The 20782-nt window shown below is 28.7% G+C and overlaps 1 protein-coding gene across 3 annotated transcripts in view; it reads left to right on the top strand.

The window, feature by feature from the left end:
* Nucleotides 1-20782, top strand: part of LOC106691389 (uncharacterized) — a 67437-nt gene that overhangs the window by 32255 nt on the left and 14400 nt on the right. The window contains exon 1 of one of the 3 annotated variants that reach the window (XM_014437137.3): nt 3512-3669. The exons of the other annotated variants lie outside the window; for them this stretch is intronic. Within the exon in view, the coding sequence (XP_014292623.1) occupies nt 3644-3669 (26 nt within the window). The 5' untranslated portion in view covers nt 3512-3643. Of the gene's footprint in view, nt 1-3511; nt 3670-20782 lie in introns of those variants that run through there. 3 annotated transcript variants of the gene reach the window in all.

The following is a 20782-nucleotide window of genomic DNA, read 5'->3' as shown; positions in this document are numbered from 1 at the left end:
ATTAATTTTATTTTTATTATCTTTTCTCGACCTTTATTTAATCTTAACTTACTTATTTATCTTCCGTCTTTTAGTATGTCAAATTTTGGTTTATTTAACTTTTTGTATATTATTATCTTACAATGTTCTTTGTTGTTTTTGTATCTTTTTAGCCCTGATGAAGGTCCACAAAGGGGGACGAAACGTAGGAAAATAAATAGTTGTTGACTATTTTTGTTTCTCTTTTCTCCGCAACCCTGGACATCTTCGTTATTTGAAATTATTAAATTAATATTTATTTTTATCTTGGACCTTTCCGTTATCGTGGATATTGTGTCCCTCTATTCAGGATCTATTTTTTTTGTTTAATAAAATAATCAATATTAATCTTCTGGACAAACAATATGTGGGGTATCCATGAACCTTTGTTAAACATTACAAAGTGTGTTCAAGATAAGAATAAATAAATTAAGCGCTTATGTGTTATAATTTTGACCTGACAAATATTTTTCCCTGTCAATCATTTTTTTAAGCTCTACAGACCAACTTTGGTTAGTAGTGTCGCCGATGTCTATTGTGTTACATCTCCCTAATAAAACAAGTTTGTGGTGACAGCAGTTATGTCATATTTTTATTAAAGTTACTCTTTTGAAGGCCTTGTAATTTTGTTTTTAATATAATATGTAAGAAACTAAACTTCTATTTTTGTTGGTGAAAGGACCATTATGTTATCCCTTTCTAAATTATTTTTGAGCACCATCAGTATTTTTTTTCCAAATCCTAAACCTGTTTTAGTAAATTTGTTAACATAAATTTGTTAAATGCTTAGTGCGTACTTAGTGATCCACTCATAAACATTCTCTTAATTACGTGTTCTATTTTTCCTTTTTGGCATGACACACTCTATTTTCAGTTAATGATGATTCAGTTTTATTTTTGCATCGTATGTTTCACAAACTCATATTAATAAGGAAATTACGACAATAATGATGATATAATTTTAGTAATAATCGTTATTTATCAGGATATCCTTATCATATTTTTAAACATAGTTTCCAAACATGCTACTGAATAAAATAAGGTTTCTGAATTAACAAATAAATTACCAAATTCATTTTTAAAGGTAATGTTAAACTTTTTTTCTTTTTTAATGTAAGTGTATTTGCATTAAGCGGTCTCGCTCTGTCATCTGGAAACCTCTGTCCTCTTCTCGGAGTGAAGGGGGAAACTTTTAAAATTAGAGCTACCTTCTTAATGCATCTAAAAATAAAAAAATATAGACAGAACTAAACTCAAAAATTTCTTAAATTATTAATGTTTTAATAATATTAACTGTTATAAAAAATATAATGGTTTAAGTTATTGTACATACATCCTGCTGCTGCATATCCTTCATGTCGACGTATACAGATTTGTTGCTAGTAAAAACTCATGTTGAACATTTTTTAAAACTGGAATCCGGGAAACCAAAAAAAAGCAGCTAGTACTGCTGAATCGTAATGTATAGTAATTGTTCATTTCAAATTTTCATAAATATCCTCTCATTTACCTCGGCGTATATCGTAAAAATAAATGTTTGCATTGTAAATACAAAATAGTTCTCAGAGTTTGTTCAGAGGTTCTCACGACACCTAACTCATGCAAAATAATTTCTAGGCTAGACGTGTGAAGTTCACAAGAGACTGCGGAACTAATCATCCGAAAATAGGTTGCGATTAATTAATAATAATAATAATAACAACCATTGTCCGGGAACAATTATCAAAATTAATTTTTCTAGTTTCTAAATTATATTCAACATACATATTGTTAGCTGGGTTGATCAAGGTTCTAATTGCACTTGATAATATTTTGAAAAATTAAATTCAGAGTTACAATTTATTATAAAACCTGAACTTTATCACACAATTAGTTCCTTAATTTTTAAAACCGATGGGATTGAAATTCATTTCTAGTCTAAACAAATTGTTTGTGAGTCGTTTATTTCTTAAACCAACCGAAATGAAGTTGAAAACATAGGATTTTGTGATAGGAAAAGATGATACTCAAATGATTTAAATGGAAAAAACACAATTATTTTTAGTTAGAACCTTGTCAAACAAAGACAACAATATGTGTTAAGTGGAAAACTAAACGCTAAGTTCAGGGATATTGACCAGACTTCAAATGGTCCTATTAAACGAATCTATGTTCCCACTCAAATTCTGATTTGAGTGACGGTACAATTATGATTGTACTTATATTTCTAAAATTTATTCCAACCAATCAATTAGTTCAGTCTTAAATTCAATTTTTTTTTTACAAGATTATTGTTGTTAATTTAAGTTTAGTCATGAGTTGCGTGAAATTTTGACCATATTTGGACACTTTGGTCTTATTTTGAAACTATAATTTCTTATATATATTTTAAGAATAAGATGGTCGGGAGTGTGGTCAGTGAAGTGATGAAAAGAAATGAGCAAAATTTACTTTAATTTTGTTTATTTCCAACCTAGATTTCAGACCTTAGTCAAATCAAGATAACAACGCTGTTATAATAAAAAAACAAAACAATAAAAACAGTATAATAAGCAATTAAGGTCATTATTTTCTTGTTAAGAAAATAGGTTATTGTCTTAATTTGATTTTTTTTTTTTTTAATTCGATGGTTACAATATAGATTTGTTCGTAGGAATCAATTTTCAAATATTTAAGGTGATTGTATATTTTTTTATACTGCCTTAAGTTGTATACTTAAAATTATTACATTGTTAACAATTTCCTACTAATTTAATTGCCCTACTAAGATATAAGTCTTGTTATTGATAACAACCAGTTTTGACTGTTGCCTAACTGGCAGGCGAGTGCAAGGTATTTTGGAATGGAAAAAGTCGTTAGAGCAAACGTATAGCAATGCAGTTGGTAGCAATATCCAATGCTCATTAGATGTTTTCAATTTAAATGCGATATTATATATTATGTAAAAAATAAAAATGTAGAAATACCTTTTTGATATAAATATAAAAATGAATTTAAAGTGACTATACAATATCATCATGTATGAAGAAAGTTATATTAAAAAAAAGAATCATGATTCAAGATTATTACTGTGTATATAATATAATATGTTCACATTTTAGGACTGTTAATCTAATTCGATTTTCACAGTTGTTGCAATTTAATAGTCTAAATTAGGTAGATATTTTAAAAGAAACAAGTGAAAGTTCAGAAGTTAGAGATGAATATTGGTTGCGTAGTTCAAAAGTGTTGTTGAATAATTTAGTTTTTTAAATCATCAATTTACATACTCAAAGAACTTGTTATTGGAACTAAGTGAGGAAGGACGTGTCTGAAATGAGAATCTAATACCTCTCAATTCCCTAAATCGCACAAATTTCCTTGATACTGTTAAGGAGTCGCGAGACTCGGATCAAGGTCATGCTCCCAAAAAAGGTCCATCTTTTGAACGTGAATAGGGGATGAATCAGATGCTCATGGGGTGAAAATCAATTTGAGCGAGTCGGAATCATCTGCGATACCCCCAGAAGTGGAGGGACATGGACGGGGAGGAGTTGGTGGGGGCCTGGGTTGCTCTCAGTTGATGGCTTCAGTTAGATCAGTGTGGATGGCAGAGGATCGCGATCAATGGGACACCTTGCTAGGTCGGGTCTGATGTCGCTTCCTAATGTCTGTGCTATGGACTCCTCTCAGGTAATCTTGGACTAAATCGTAATCTAATATTTAATTTATCTTAAACTTAGTTCATGCTGCTCAATCGACTATGGTTTACGAAGTTCAAAAAGTAACTCAAAGTTTATCAATATAATCATTTTCAGCTAATAAAAATATAAAGAATACTAGAAAAAAAAATAAATAAAATAAAAACAGTCCTTAAGTACTCACTCTTCCTTTGCAACGCTCCGCTCGCTAAGCAAAACGTGCTGTTAGTCGGTTATGTTATCTCTAAACCTACACCTTAGTGCCTCACGTCTTGCATATTTCCGTATGCCCTTCGTATTTAGGAAAATTTTGTGATTTTCGGAATAGATATGGTAGTTTTAAAAGTCACAGAATAATTTGTCGAGTCAACCCAGATACGACTTATCAAAGATAAACATAGACAGGTGTATGGCCTTGAACTTACTTTGTCCTACAAATATAGGTTAAATATATCCACATCTACTAGTGTTTTTTCAGCTGAATCTATAATGAACCTCTGTGTTTATAAGGAATTCATCGATAGTATTCAATGAAGGTTTTTTAAGGTGGAGATCGGTTTTTAAAAAATGTACTTATTCGATATGCTTGCGTTTGGACAATTTTTTTTTTTCAATTAAGCGTTTTTATATAATGTTGTAATTTATATATATGGTTCTAAATAAGAATATGTTCTCGCAAGTTCTTTTTATCATAAATATTTGTTTTTTCGCTATGCATGAATTGATTAATATAGGTGAAGAATGATGTGATTAATTCTGCATTTTATTATTAAAACTTATGGAATATTACATAACATTATGAGTTTATAGTTTAATCAGGGTTTTCATTTCTTTTCAGGCATATATATGCTTGCATATAAAGTAATATGTCATAAAAATATCGTGCATTACTACATGCAATAAATGAGCTGTGTTTCTTGATAATTTTATCAAAACAATAATTCCATATTTTATGTTCTTCAAACTTAAAAGGAGTCTTACTTTTTTACTGTCTTTTAAACTAAAGCTTTAAGCCAAAAAAAAAAGAAGTGTCTTTTATAAAACATAATTTTTTTTTACTGCTAAGCCAAGGTCAAAAGAAATAGTGTAATTAAAGAACAAATATGAATTACAAGAAACCACGTTTAAATGACGATATAGCAGAAAGTTAGTTTTCTTGTTAATAGCAGACCTAATGTATGTGTACTGTTGTTTTGAAAAAATGTTTGAATTTTCATAAAAGTACAATTCCGATAATAGTTTAGCATCACGGGACTCGTAAGTATTACCCCAAACGTTGTAGTCGACAGTTCTTAGTTACGTAAAATACGTCAGTCACCAAACAATTGTAAGTTATGTTTTTTATAATGTTAATTTATTAATCTCAATTTATATTCTATATGTTTTAGTGTTTAATAATTAGTTAGAAAAATCTTTTAAACAAATCCTTTGTAGGATATGACTATGAAAAAATTGAAATCTCTAAACGTCCCATAAATATAGTTTTATTATCAAGAGACCCTCAAGATCCCTTCTCTTTTTACATAAAACGTTTTTGATTTTATTTTAAATTGGACGTATTACAAAGATAGTATCGTAGACTTATGTTGGAAATAACTGCATTGGAAAGAAAACAAACGAAAGACTCGAAAGTTGCTAAATTCTTGGAATTTTGTCACGCATACACGGTTGTTGGCGCAAAAATTCGTAAATTGGAAATTCCAAGAAAATTACCTAATGGTCTAATTGAATATTTGTGGCGCCCTGGGGAGCCGTAGCGCACAATTTGGGAATCACTGATATAAACGTGTTTAAAGTGTTATGTTTATTTAAAAATAAATGTTAAGTTGATCTAAAAATAAAAAGTATAAAAATTAAGAAAATTGTGACCAAATAGGGTAAAATTTGACTTGTAGTTAATGACCTTGGAAAGAATAGCCTGCAAAACGTTTTTTTAAAGAATTGGATTTGAGGTGTAAATTTATTTGTAAGATTGTCCTTGAGAATGGCCGAATAGGCCGAAACGTTGGACTGTTAATGGTGTAATAAAGAGTTGTTGTACTAATTAACTCCAGTCTATGGTATAGAATACCTTAAACACAAAATATTCATTTTTCTTTTTTCAGGTGTCTCATTATTCAAGCAAAGTAGCATTATATAAATAACTATACAGTATGCCTATTACATATAGTATTCCTAGTATATATGAGTATTCCACACCTACAAGAGACTATTTTCGTAATAAAAATTAGAGCTTTTTTTTTTTTTTATACTTCACATTACATGTTACATTCGAAAACTTCTTAACCACATTTTTCTCCTGAAGTAACATTTTGATTAAGTCTTGAAGATTTCGATTGTTTAAAACCAAAATGTCGTTTTAATTAGTTTTCAAAGCATTGTTTTGTTTTATGTGCATTGTTGAATCGCGATTTTTTTAAGATGAAAATATTAAGGGAAAGTCAATTATTGATAGAAGAACTTTTGAATAAAATATTTTAGGACTCATGAGGCTTTGTAAAAACTGTTTTAGTTTTCAAAACATTTTATAAACTAAGTGTAAGAAATTACTTTTCAGTCCCTTTCCCGCCATTCGAGTTAGGTTCAACCCCCGAGAGTCGTATTTTTGGAGATAATTTTTTATTTCCTTATCCGTCCAACTCCACTTCTAGGATCTCTAAGAATGCTGTTAGAATAATTACTTTCTTCATACTGTGGCAGGTTCATTGTCTCTGATTATTTGAGATACACATCGTAGTTAGTGAAATACGATTTCTTATAGTAAAATAAAATCTTACCATTTCATTCGTCAACATAAAATAAACTAAAAATAGTTGCACTTTAGCTATGTTCTATTTTACCTTTAATTTTCATAATTATTTAAAAAAAAGTTTTTCTACCGTTGAATCGGCAATATCACTTATTTGGTGAATGTTAAACATTGGAAAGTAATTTTAAGAAAATACCATAATGATTACGACTGAGTATTGTGAAAAACATTTCTGCCGAAGAGAATTGAGCCTATTTGAGCATTTCGACTAATACGCGACGTAGAAATGCGTTCTCTGCACCCAGTAAGTATATGTAATCAGCGCTAAAACAACGGGTAAACGTCCGAGGTCTAGACAGATACGATTGGAAGATTATCATCTTATAGATGTGGGTTCTGACAAGGGTTGGAAGAGGAAGGTATCAGTTTACAATATGATTGTTGAAGTGTTAAGATCAAATCTCCGAATTCTTAAATATCTCCAAATAATAATCTGCCTTATTAGTTAGCATTGGCATTACTGCCCATTGGTACATTAACTATGAGGACTAATTAATTATAACAATAACATATATAATTGTAAAATATGATTTGATAGATAATTTCCATAATATCATAGTGTTTCTTTTATGGGAATAATTGAGTTGTCTGGAGTGAACACTTTATAAATGTATTATCACATTAGTGTATGATTCACAACTGAATGAATTGAATCCTGGCTCATAGATCGCTCGCCCCATTGTATTCCTATTTCTTCTATTTGTGTCATCAAGGATATGATTGTCGCAGATTCCTGCGTTTATTTGAAGGAAACTAATAATTAACTATGTTATTTTGCGTTCTCGAGCCTAGTTATATGTCTTCACAAAGGCTGAAAAGCAATGAGGAAAATATTTGTTTCTTTAAAAGCCTATTGTAAATTCGTTATGTTCGAGTAATACAACCTCCAAAGGGTAGCCTAGGCGGCTACACAAGAAAAGTTAGTTTAAAAATGCATTGACACTTCATTAAAAGCAATTTATCATCTGGATCACAATAACATCTCATCCATCACTTCTCGGCTAGTGAAAGGGCAGCACCACGCCTTCTCAATGCAACAAGCGTTTTCCGTGTTATCTGACTGTATGCACGTCTCTTAAACTTAGAGCTAGTATTTTTTAACTTTTAAACGAACACCTTTTTAAACTATAATTTTTTTATTAATACATTTGTATCTCACTCTCTATCTTAACCAATAATTGTTGATCTGGCTATTTTCCTCTATAGATATATTATTTGGTTTTCGATACGACAGTCTTCATTAAACTGTCCAATAAACTGCCTATGATGGAAAGTAATAAAGAATAGATCTTATTGTTATTTAATAAATTTGTGTTTAAAAAAAAAAAAATAAAAAATAGAAAATACGGGTAAAATTTCTCACTTTTTTAATAAAAAAATATTTTTATATAAATGAAATTATATTTGTAGTATATATTAAACATAATTATAATATTATATAAGTATATGAAGCACCTTCTAAATTATACAATCTTTATTTTATTATTTGACGTTTCGGTGTATCTTCATACATTTTTAACCTCTCATCTAAAAACACGTCAATCAACAAATATATAGTCTCCCTAGTTGCATTGTTATATTTATATTTCCTTTCTTAAGGCTATCACTGTTCATTAATATCATTAAATCTTTATTTAGTGTAGGTTTTCTGCCCTAATATTAATAGTTTAACTTTAAAAAATGTTTATTAAAGGAGATGGGTCAAGAAATTACAGTCAAATCTCCTTTAGAATTAAAAAAAAAAAGTTTGTTAAATTCTTTTTTAGTATTATTTTAAATATATGAATTTATTGTTCGAGAATGGTTCGCTTTATCAATTATAATATTAATTTACTACTTTCATTACAATATTATCATTCAAACTTCTTAAATTAAACATTAAAAAAGAAAGTTTTCTATCTTAATTTCAATTGCATTAGGTATTATTTAGTAGGTTGTTTTGTATTAAGGGGATTATAACTTATAAAAATATGAGTCATTGCAATTAGTACTGAATTTAATTATGTGTAGGTGCAGCTATTTGCAATTATGTTTGCTGCATTCTATTTCCAACAATTTTACCGAAACGAAGTAGAATGAATAAATATTATGGTCTCTATTAAAAAAAAAAATTTTTTTTTTATTTTCAAATCCTCTTTATTGATATATAATTTGATTTTTTTTTTAATGTTAAAAGCCCTTAAATTAAAGACGCTTTAAGTCAATTCAGTTTTTAGGGATTGGATTTTTAAATACGTTTTCAATGTATGTTACTTTATTAGGCATTCCTCGTGCGTATGGAACAGAGACGTATAATCCAAATTAAAGACAAGTGAAACAGTTAGTAAAAAAACATATTAATGTACTTCTAGAATAATATACTATAAAAAAGTATTTTAATAAAAAATAATTATATTTTTTAAATGTATATTACAATAAACCTACTTTCAAATTGTTGACATTGTTAATCAGGTTAATAGAAAAGAAAAAACAATTTTTGGAGAATATTTTTGTATTAAAATTATATGGTTTATACAAGACATGGGCAATTCGCCTGTAAAAAGACAATTTAATGAATAATGACAATTCAATGAGTAAAGTTGTCTTCTTGAAAATGGCTGGATGTCGAAACGTTGGAAGTTTTTTTAAAATAAATAGTTGAGAGTAAAAGTGGATCATTGAAGTCTGTGTTAATAATAATAGAAACCACTTTCAAACAATCAATATATTAAATCAGTGATCTAAAAAGATTTATTTTACATTTTTGGAATATAATAAAAAATCACTACCTATATATTACTTCGTTAAACTATTTACTTTTCTAACATCAAGCAATTTTGTACAACAATAAAAATAGTGGCTAGGTTACAAATAGGCTCAACCGTACCAGAGGTGTTCTACCATTATCCTCGCTCGGTTCATGTCCTTGCAACGGAACCGCTCTTTAAGAAGTTATAGCGTTGCAAAGCACGCAAAAGAAAACAGAACATAAAAGGATGTCTCGGGATATGCATGACGGTCTGCCATCAGATATAAACCGGAGTAGTATTCGTCAGCATTAATATAAGAAGTACTCTGAGGCTTGCAAGCACAATATTTCTGTTCAATTGTATTCCTAAATAAGAAGTTTTGATGAAAAGTCTTAATGATAAAAAAAAAAATGACTATCCCTCATAAATTATGTACATTATTACTGTCAAGGCTGAAAAAAAAATACGAGGAGTTTAAAATAAAAACCGTTTATCGATTTTGACTTCGTAGGCGATGATTATGAAATTAATGTCTCATTGAACCACTTAGTTATAACAATAGCAAAAATAAATTTATAAGAATTATAAGAACCAACAAAAGTTTATAAAGCTATTAAGAAAGTTTTTGTACATTATAAAGGTATAGTAGAAATCACTGTCTTAAGAAAATTTAGAAAATAAAATAATTTCAAACTGCATATCAGTTTGACTAGCGCTTTTCTAATTGTAAAAAAAATTATCTAAAAAAGATTTTTTTTTTTAAATTGAGGTTAACAGAAGCTACTTTGGTCTCAAATTGTTGACAATTCATGTATTACATAAAAGTGTATAATAAAATTTGCCAAAAAAAAATTCTTCATGTTAAAAATTTCCCATTTTTATTCAGCTTTAGACCATTTTGAATGTGAAGGAGGCGTTGTCCGTAAAATATTATTATATACATTTATAAACTAGATTAATGTTTATACAATTTGAGACCAAATTAGCCTCTGTATACCCAAAAATTATAGAGATATAATTTTAGAAATGTTGAAAAATGTAAAAACAGGAATAATTAGAGCTACGTCTAGTTCTACTGAAGCCTTTTTTTTATGCTGGAGAGCATTTTTACAATCCATTTTATTACTTACCAAAATTTCAAAGTTGTGCTATAATTTTTAAAGCTGGTAGCAACAATATAACTTATATAATATATTATATTTAGTTTATATAACTTTACTAGATGATTTCTAAGAAAATGTTTTTTTTTCTTGCAGACGACCTTTATTTATACCATGAAGTATGATTACAGTTTAAATAAAAAAAAATCAGTGACTGCTATTATAATTTTTAATTTACATTCCCTTCCACCCTGAACATTTTATTTGGAATCAGTGCTCTAAATTTATTTACATTATAAATTTAAATACTTTTACATAATAATATTCGAATTATCCCTGTTTTTGAAATAATTATTCAAAAATAGGTACGTTACCGAAGAAATATTTCATATGAATTCACAAATTGTTGTCCTCATCTTTTTTGAGAACCAATTTCGTCCTATTATAAACGAATACCGTTATTCCTCTTAGTTGTTCGAAACTAAAATTGATTGTTACCAACGAGAGAGGAAATTGTGGTAATGGTTCTTGGCCCTTACTCTGTTTTTGATCCGTGGTATATTTCGGAAGTCATGCTCCAATCGTCAGGTTTTTTTCACAAAGTGGTGAGGAGATCTTCTACCTTTCAGTGTTCGTGATTTCTTTGTTCTTACAGGTTGGATTGTTAAAACAACTCTAAAACGAACAATCCTACTAATTTTATGTTATTTTTTGTATGGATTTTAATCTATGTTCTGTATAGTATTAATTTTTTTTTTCTATACCATTTTTAACTTTTTATTTCTGGTGACCCTTAATCCATCGTTAAAATTTGACTTCATTTCTGTTATTTTAGGAAAGTGAATATTTGATTTTATTATGACTGATAACATATATCAATTATTAAGATCAACCATTCTTTAAGCCTTGCACTTAAGTCCCAAAATACTCCCTCATCTTTTTACTAACACTAATGATCCTACCCCTCTTCGTTACTGTTCCAATGTTGTCTACTTTTTTCTTTGCTCCGCCCTCAACAGCAATTCTTTTTATAAGATGCAATCAAAATCTATCAATCAAAAAGCCCGTACTTCTCAAGACAAATTATCCATAATTTGCCAAACCAGGCGCCTTCGAAGCCTCGGAACATGGCCTAACACTTAATCATTTCTTTGACTTTGATAGTATTTAAATTTTAGCCAATATTCCTTACTAACAAAAACGACTCATCTCAGAAGCGATTTACATACACCTTGAACTGCAACTCGGTTACCCACAAAATTGATAAAAACTATATTTATAGCCATATTTAATATATAACTTAATTGAAAATTAATAACTAATCGCCTTCTATTTCCTACATTTCTAAACCAATTCTTGAGTCATCCTTCCTCATGTCTTACTGATTCTTTATCATAACCAAACTATCTTATTTATCACTTTTTTCAATCCCTTTTAATTATCATTTTTTATATTATGTATGTTTGTATTTTCTTATTCTTCCATTTGTAATTTATTATTTATTCCTGTAATATTCTATTATTATTTATACTGATCTTTTGTCATTCTATCATAGTATTATGAGATATTTATTTTTTGTCCTCATATATAACTATATACCTTATTTTATATTATATATACCTTATTTTATATTATATATACCTTATTTTATATATCACTATATACCATATATACACCTTATTTTCATTACTATGCACATTTCAATAATTTTATATCTTTATTTTATTACCTGTTTATTTCACCCTGTATCCCGTAAGTTACCGTTTCCACGTTTCAATAGCCGTATACCTATATCTTTTGTATTTATCTTTATCCTATTTACTATTTTATTAAATTTTGTCTACTGTTTCTATACCTCCAACTTTATATTTTTAAATATTCAATTTGTTATATCTTATTATTTTTTTTACACTTTTGTTGGCCTTACTTCCTTTGTATCTTTTTACTGTAGCCCTGATGAAGACCTGTCAGTAGAAATTGAATAAGTAGTTTATTACTAATTTTTTTTTTCCATCTAGACTGCAACCCATCTCGTTCTCATTTTGAAATTTATTGGGACCAAACTGTTGCTCTATAATTTATCCTAAATTTAATATACATTATTTACAACCACCCTGATGTTATGAATTGCCGCGTTTATTTTATTAGATTGTCTTTATGTTCATGTTGAAGTGTTAACGTAGAAGTAGCATGGAAGGGTTATATGTTAAATCTGTGATTGCCAATAAGAAAATAACTTCGAAACGCTACTGCTGGTAATACCTTTCTCCTATCGTAGCGCCAACGTTAAGGCTAACTTGGAGTGTGAAGGAAGCAGAGCTTACAGTCACAACTTGTTTTTAATTTATCTATAACTATGAAACAACGGCAAAGGTCCACCTTAGTGTGCTAAAAGAGATCTTAGTTCGAATAGATGATTCTGGATTCCGAGAAAGAATGAGGAAGATTGGAAAACCAACTTCATGTTTCAGGAAGACTATTTTAAAATTACTTGTTTCGTAATTGAGAAATTTCGAAGAAATATAGGATTTATTCAATAACTCATATTTATTTCTCGATACTAAATTACTGTATTCTGTTATTTAAAAAACAAAAAACATTAAGTAGACTGGGTGTAAAGTTATTATTCTGAGAAATATAATATATTACCATTAATTTAATTATAAAAGCTCTTAGAAACATATAGCTTAAGCCAGCAAAGGTTCTAAATGATAAAAAATATCTCTTTTGTTCGAAACACAAAGAAGTTTGAACATTACCCTAAAATTTGTACTTCTCGTGAGTAAAATTCCAGCCTGCTTCAACCTCTTAGAAGATCATTGAAAAAGAAAAGCGAAAATTCAGTGCGTTTGTGTGACATTGGTTCGTTCAATATTTAAATAATTATAACTGAATCTGAACCATTACAAAATGATTCCATAGAAGCCAATTTATTTTAAACTATTCTGAAATAAGATTATTTATAACAATTACTGAGTTAATAAAATATTGACTTAGACTCCTCGAAATGTTAATTACAGGATGATCAAGACACGATTGATTTCTCATTAGTTATAAGAATTTTAAAATTAAAGTTTTTCTTTGTGGTGAATGAACTTAGTTTTCTTTCTTTTGAAGTGAAATCAAGTTTGCAAATATTTTCCAGTTTTTCTCCCGCTTACATAACTCAGGAATGTTCAATAATAGGAGATGTTTTAAAGCGCTCTTTTAAATAATTTAATTCTTGAAACGATATTTAATTACTGATTTTTGCTATAAGTCATGTCTTAAATGCGTAAATAGCTAATTACTGGAAATAATTTTTTAAACAAATTTTTTTCACGATATTTCACAGAAGGTTCAAAAATTGAACCTATGAAATCATTTCAAAATTATCTTCTCAATGAGCATCCTCTATTGAAAATGTATCTTTACTGGACATTAAGTGCAATAGAAAAGAACTTATGTTTCTTTTGGTTGTTAAGTAGATTACTTAGACAACGCTACCAAAAGGAATTATGAACTCCATAACTAAGACGTGCCACGTTTAATTTCACTCTAAAACAAAGAGGGTATCAATGGAGACTTCGGTATCTTGTATGGAAAATAGAAAGAGTTATTCTTTTCCTAAACAGTCACATTGCTCAACTCAACCATGCTTAATTGGTTATGACGTGTTATATCATATATGAGTATGATAAAAAAGAAGATCCTTCTTTGATAACTAAATAAATAAGTTCAAAATATCATAAGTTAAAAATTCAACACAAAGACCAAAGGTATTTACTTTTTTTTTAAATAAAAATTTGTTTTTAAGGATCTTTAGAGGTGTAGAAAATATCAACTTCCTGCCTAGCATACAACAGTTTAACATAAGATAAAGCCGTGTACATTGGAATGAGATCGGGCGCATTCGTTTTAGTCAGTTGCCTCAAAATTTGTTTTTCCTTTATTTCAGAATACAATTATTTTATAGTTCGTATTTGTCTTTTTCATAGTACGGGTAACAATGAGTGATAGTCGATAATTCCATATGAACCAAATTAAAGGTACTTTGGAGTAATGTTTTTTTTAATTAGATATTTAAGTTCTATCAGTCTATTTCCATGAGAATAATACATATATTATATTAAAGATTACTTAATTTTACATTGATATACCGAATTCGCCAAAATCGAAAAAAAATATTAAAATCAATTATATAAGCGAAATTTCCGATCAATCAATTTTTCAAGTTTCTGTAACATAACAGGCATATATTTACAGATGCAAGTTGGTTCATAAATATACCAAGGTATATTTACATGTACGTATAAATTAGATTATGTTTTTTAAATGCGAAGGCCTAAAGTTCTGTTACTTGTTATCAGAGTGCAGGTCACGTGGTGAAGATATAGAACGAGAATAACGTGACGTTTCAATGCCAGTCTCTTTCCAACAAAAATTAAATAAACAATTTAAATATTGCCAGAATTTTTAAATTATGTCATACTTATCAATTGTATAACCTTAACGTAGTTGTAAAATTTAACGTGCTTACATTGAATGTCTTTTACATACGATTATATAAGTATTTCTACATTTTATAAATTTGTACAATAAAATGTAAATGCAGTTGAAGCATTACACGACTATTATACGATTAGGGGATATGAAATAAAAAGAGAACGTTAAAACTTGTAATGTGAGTATTTAAACATTTTTTAAACCATTTCTCTATGTCCTATTAATTGTTTGATTGTAATCCTAAAACTGAGACTATCTCCTGGTTATTTAAACGCGTTGATTAAATTTTAAGTGGAATGTTGTCTTTTCTTCTATTTCATGTAAATTAGTTATAACGAATAGCCTATTTAATTACTCGAAAAAGTATTAAACACTATTTACGGGTTATTACACTTGGTTTCAGTAAAATAATGTACTGAAAGATAGTAAGATAGCAGCAAACAAATACCTGCACAAACATAATTAATTCCAATGACAATAGTTACATATAAACCACATATTCAAGGTTATAAACAACCTAAAATAGGCAACTGCGTTTAAAATATAAACTATAAAATGTTGTTTAGTCTCATTTCTTTCAAATATTTTCAAGGTTCAGGCTTTAAAAGAGAATAAATTAGTATGTAATAAATTTCACATTTATTTTCTTTAATACTTGGTTTTTTTTTTGCGCATTTTTTAAAGTTTTTTTTTTTTCCAAAAATACGTAAATGAATCTTCTTGCAAGGTTATGAAGTTGTCATGGCAAATATTGCAGACAACTGAGCAAACAAGTTTTATTTATAGATGCTCATTATTAATTTTAATTATATGTTAAAATTAATTTTTAAAAAATATTTTTTGAGATATAAAATTGTTGAGAAGATAAGGTAATGGTTTTCAACAGGCTATTGTAGTAAGGGTATGCATCCTCTTGAGCGTATTTTTTTTTACATATTTTTATTTTATTAAATTTTAATTGTTTATGACCAATTTACTACATATCCATATACAAGTACCATTGTAACTTATATTAGCCATCTCGACCAATACATCGATTGAATAGGACGTGGCCTTGAAATGAGAGCAGATGTCCTGTGCAGGGTGCGAACCTCTACTGATACTATTATCTCCGCTACGTTTGGTTTGAGGGAGGTGAAATTGGAAAACTGTGTCACAAAGGGCGAGTGAGCAAGATTATATCCCATTTTATCACCGTCAGCAACTAGCTTCTCATACCGTTCTGTCTTTTGTTATTTTATAACAAATTTATTAAGAATCTTGATAAAGGTTAACTCGATAAATCACTCGGTTTTCGAAATGATGGAGAGAACCATTTATTTTATACAAATTTAGGTTTGTTCGTTATTCAAGGTGTTGAACATACAATATAAAATATGAACATAAAAATACAAACTTACATTTCCAATGTATAAAAAACCCAATAATCAGTAAAAAAAAAGTAGTATCAATTGTACGATAATATAAACAATATTAACATAAAGTCATACTTATATCTATCTTAAGTTAAAATTGTAGTATATACCAATTAAATATCAAAAAATCATAAAATATTAATTATTCAGATAAAGCTGAGGTTTCTTTTACTTAAAAAAATATACAGTATACATGAAAATGACAATAAAACATATAAACAATAACAGAAATGAAAATACTATGATAAACAATTCTTAGATAAATTGCTTTGTTCATTTTATTCATACAATTAATATTTACTGATATTGTCTGGGATTGGCGGATCAATAACTAAGGAATCATTAAATAATACACTCTATTAATCTCCTAGTTTGTGTTTTGAAAGCAAGTAGCTGTTATTAATTAAGTAACTGCTTATAATTTAGTTTTGATAATTTTAAACGAGTTTTATTAAATTTTCCTTATCCAAGGAGAGGAAGGATTCATCAATTATCAGGAATTCTCCTCTCTATCACTATGATGATGACGTCATAAGGTGTAATCAAGCCATGGTGAATACATTGCGGGGTGAGGCGATCTCCATAGAGATACACTGGCGAACATGACTAGATGAAGCCCTCTGTACACTAGGTTGACCCCTCGTTACTGACTCCCGTATTCCAATTAAATAGCCAAAAGCCTTTGTACTGCCATGTACCTAGCTCCTGTTTATCCAGTGTCTCAGTTGCCTATCATCTGAACAAGTATGATTGCCGATGAATTTTGTCTTAAAAAATAAACTTATCACTCTTATCTGTTAATGATACTTAATATCATTTCTACTTATTACAAAAGATATCCAAGTATAACCGTCAAAAAGTTATAATTTGTATTATTAGTTTGTTTGGTACATTCAAGCTCGAAAAAAGACGCATTATAGTACAATACACATATACAAACTTCATCTGTATAATGGCTTGCAGAGAATAAAAAAATAATTTAGACTGTTTATGCACTTGAAAGACCAGAACTATGCTTTGCCTGATTCCGTGTGGTTACCAAATCATTAGTGAATTAGATCAAAATTCATCCCACATAGCTCTGTTATGGAGATGAAGTTCAATTACGAGATTAGACCAATTAAATTGATCACCTAATTGACGTTCTAATTATTATAGTGGATGCTGAGTCCTACGCGCAATCTGCTTCTATACAAATGTGAATGCATGTGTATACAATTGATAAATATTATTTAGAAATTGAATTTTTTTTTACTTTTAGTTTGTTTTATATTTTATTTATTTATTATTGTGTCTATTACCTGATCAGACGGGTCCTAGATATCTGCAATTTTGCACAAACAGAAATGTCTTTCATCAAGTCCTACCAAAACCATAATTGTATTATTAATCACTTCAATACAGAGGTTTAATGAATGATGAATGAAGCATATTGAGACTTATACATGATTTTAGATCGAAATATCAAAATTTTGATAGAATTGTTGGTTATAAATATAATGTGTAAGAATTCTTCTGATGTTTGGAAGAGAGTTGCCTAAATGCGTCGGTGATTCTGAGCTGTGCATTCTGTTGTAACAGCTCTCTCGCATCTTCCTCTGTAGTTCGTTTATTCATGAGTTTAGGTTTGGAGTTTTTCTAATTCTTCAATTCATATAAATATATTGTACGACATGCTAAATCATTATAGGTGATGTAGGGATTTATTTCTGTAAGAGGTATTCTATCACTTCCTTAAGAAAGCGCATTACAGTATCTGAATTACGAAAAATTTATATTGTAGAAGTTTATCACATCATATAGGTTAATGATTTTTTTTTTTTTTTTTATTAATTTAAGTACTATAAACCACTTTTGGGGGATTAGGAACATCCTTTATATTTACAAACAGCAATAATTAATATTTACTTCAGAATTTTTTGCTAACCTACATTCTCATACGGTAAATTTATTCTAAAGTGAAGTTAAAAAAAAAAATGATAAAATTAAATAGAGGTTGCAAATAGCATATAATATTATCTTTTACACGTTGAATTAGGATGGAAATCTTATTTGACCTTGTCAGTGCTCTATGCCGTCACTGCCTTGTTTGCCTCGTTGTTGATCATTTATCACTACAGTTACTTCATGTAACCTGGCTATCTACTACTTTTATTTAATCTTTTATATAATTTATTTGACACTTCATAATAATCAATAGGCGTAGATCGGTATTTCCAAGCGAAAACTTGTAGAGTAACTTTTTGAAAGAAAAATATGTACAAAGAGTTACGGAAAAAAAGCCGAATAATTATTTTTTATTGTTATTGGTTGCCTTAAAATACTTATGAATAGCTTGCTATAAACTTTGATTAAAATTAATCATTGTTTTTAATACTTAGATCTGTAGTTTTGGGATGAGAATGGTTAGTCCCCTTACAGCCTAATAGTAAGAGAGCCGGGAAGAAAAAAAGGCAGTTATCTCACCCCAATTTTTGATTAATTTAATGAAAACTACGTATAATTAATATTCAAAATTGATGAGTCTGCCAAGTATAAGTAGGGGAAATAAAAAATGGCGGATGTTTCAAATCCTTAAAAAAACACTAATTTTTCATTCGGAGCTCTATATCTTAAAAAATACCTACAACACTAAAAATCCTAAGAGCACATTTTTTAAAGAAGAGCAAATTTGCTGAAATATTACCCCTTAAAGAGCTATTTACGTCCAATAGTTCTCGAGATATAGCTTTTTAAATAGAAAAATTTCTTTAAAATCTACCGAAAGATTAGTAGTTAGTTAATTTATTTTGAGAAATCTATATCTCAGGAACTCTGTGACGTACAGATGTGTATTAGTACTCAAGCTAGTACAATGGACTATAAAGAAGGTTACATTAACTTCGTAGAAATAGTAGTTTTCATGATATTTGCTGAAATAAATTGATTTATAGTTGTTCGGACAATAAATTTGATTTATGAAAAACTTCATTTCAGAAACCATTTAACGTACAGATGTCTGCCAGCGCTTAAATTAAAGCTAGTTAAATTTACTATAAAATAGTTAATAATGTTTATCTTTGTAAGACTAGTAGTGTTTATGATATTTGGCAAAATAAACTCACAAAATGTTAATTTATAGTTGTTCGTATAAAATGTTGGATTTTTGAAAAAATATATCTCTAGATCCATAAGAAGCACATATGTCTGCCAACGCTCAAAATAAAGGAAATTTAACTTACTATAAAGTAGTTTATTACTCTTATCTGCGTACGAGTAGTAGTTTTTATGATATTCACATATTAATATAAATTTGGCTAATGAATATTTGTCTGAACAACTATAAATCAATTTATATTAGCAAATTTCATGAAAACTATTACTGCTACGAAGATAAACATAATAAACTACTTTATAGCTCATTAAACTAGCTTTAATTTGAGTGCAAATAGACATCTGTATTTTAAATGGTTTTTGAGATATAGACTTTTCAAAATAAACTCACTAACTACTGATCTTTCAGTACGTCCCATATAACATTTTTATGAAATGTTGCTTTTTAAAAAGGTATATCTCCAGAACTATTTAACTAAATAACTCTTTTAGGTCTCATATTTTAGCAAATTTGCTCATCTTTAAATGACGTTCTCGTTAGGTTTTCTTTTGTTGTTTCTACTTTTTAAGATATAGAGCTCCGAATGGAAAATTAATATTTTGACTAGTAATTATAGATAGTTTTCATTAAAGTAATCAAAAATTGGGATGAGATAACTGCCTTTTTCTCCTCTTGGGCTCTTGTACTACAAGGTTTGCAACGCTTATGTCCAAAACTGAAGAGAACATTGAACCATGCACCTCTCGTAATCCATCAAATGGACATGCGCACTATGATCAGTACGGCATATTACCGAATAAGAATTATGACATACAAATACAACAGACTTCATTCAGTCGCGGAGATTCATGGCTAGTCCACGGCGTTCGTCATTAGTTCTAGGTCGATGAGCACACTGGGGTTTTACGCTAGGGAAGCATCACATAACAGGAAACATACTTTATAATTATAAAATTAAAACTCAAGATTTTTTTTATTTTTTTTTATTATGTGTCTTATAAAAAGGACTGATTTTTGACTTTATGCGCCGGTCAGTTTAAAAATATATTTTGAGAAAATCGAGCGTTTCTCCTTTAGAATTCTTTAGAAATTTGTTTGATTGCTTACCAGCTAAACTATCTTATCAAATGGCAAACTGGTTATTGTTTAATCTTTACAGTATTAGTTTATCCTTCAAAACTACAAATCCAAATTTTAGATTCTTGTAAAATACCTTGTGTAAATTAATTTTGTTATGTAAAACTTTTTGATTTGAAATGAGAAGTTCATTATGCAGTAGATGCTATCTTCATAATAGATATTTTTTTTACCAAGAAATATGTTAAGTAAGATGCTTAAATATTTCAAGGAAACGAACTTCCTTAGCAGGACAAATGATAAACTTATTTTTAGCCATTTAGTATGATTTGGGTTAGTTTTCTTTTCAATATTAAACCTTAGAAATCGAACAGAAAAATAAAATTAAGACCTCCC

Source organism: Halyomorpha halys, unplaced genomic scaffold (genome assembly GCF_000696795.3).
Source record: "Halyomorpha halys isolate HHAL.00 unplaced genomic scaffold, Hhal_1.1 Scaffold2312.1, whole genome shotgun sequence".
Classification (NCBI taxonomy): Eukaryota; Metazoa; Arthropoda; class Insecta; order Hemiptera; family Pentatomidae; genus Halyomorpha; species Halyomorpha halys.
The sequence above is the reverse complement of the archived record's forward strand: the minus strand, read 5'-3'. Positions and strand labels throughout refer to the sequence as shown.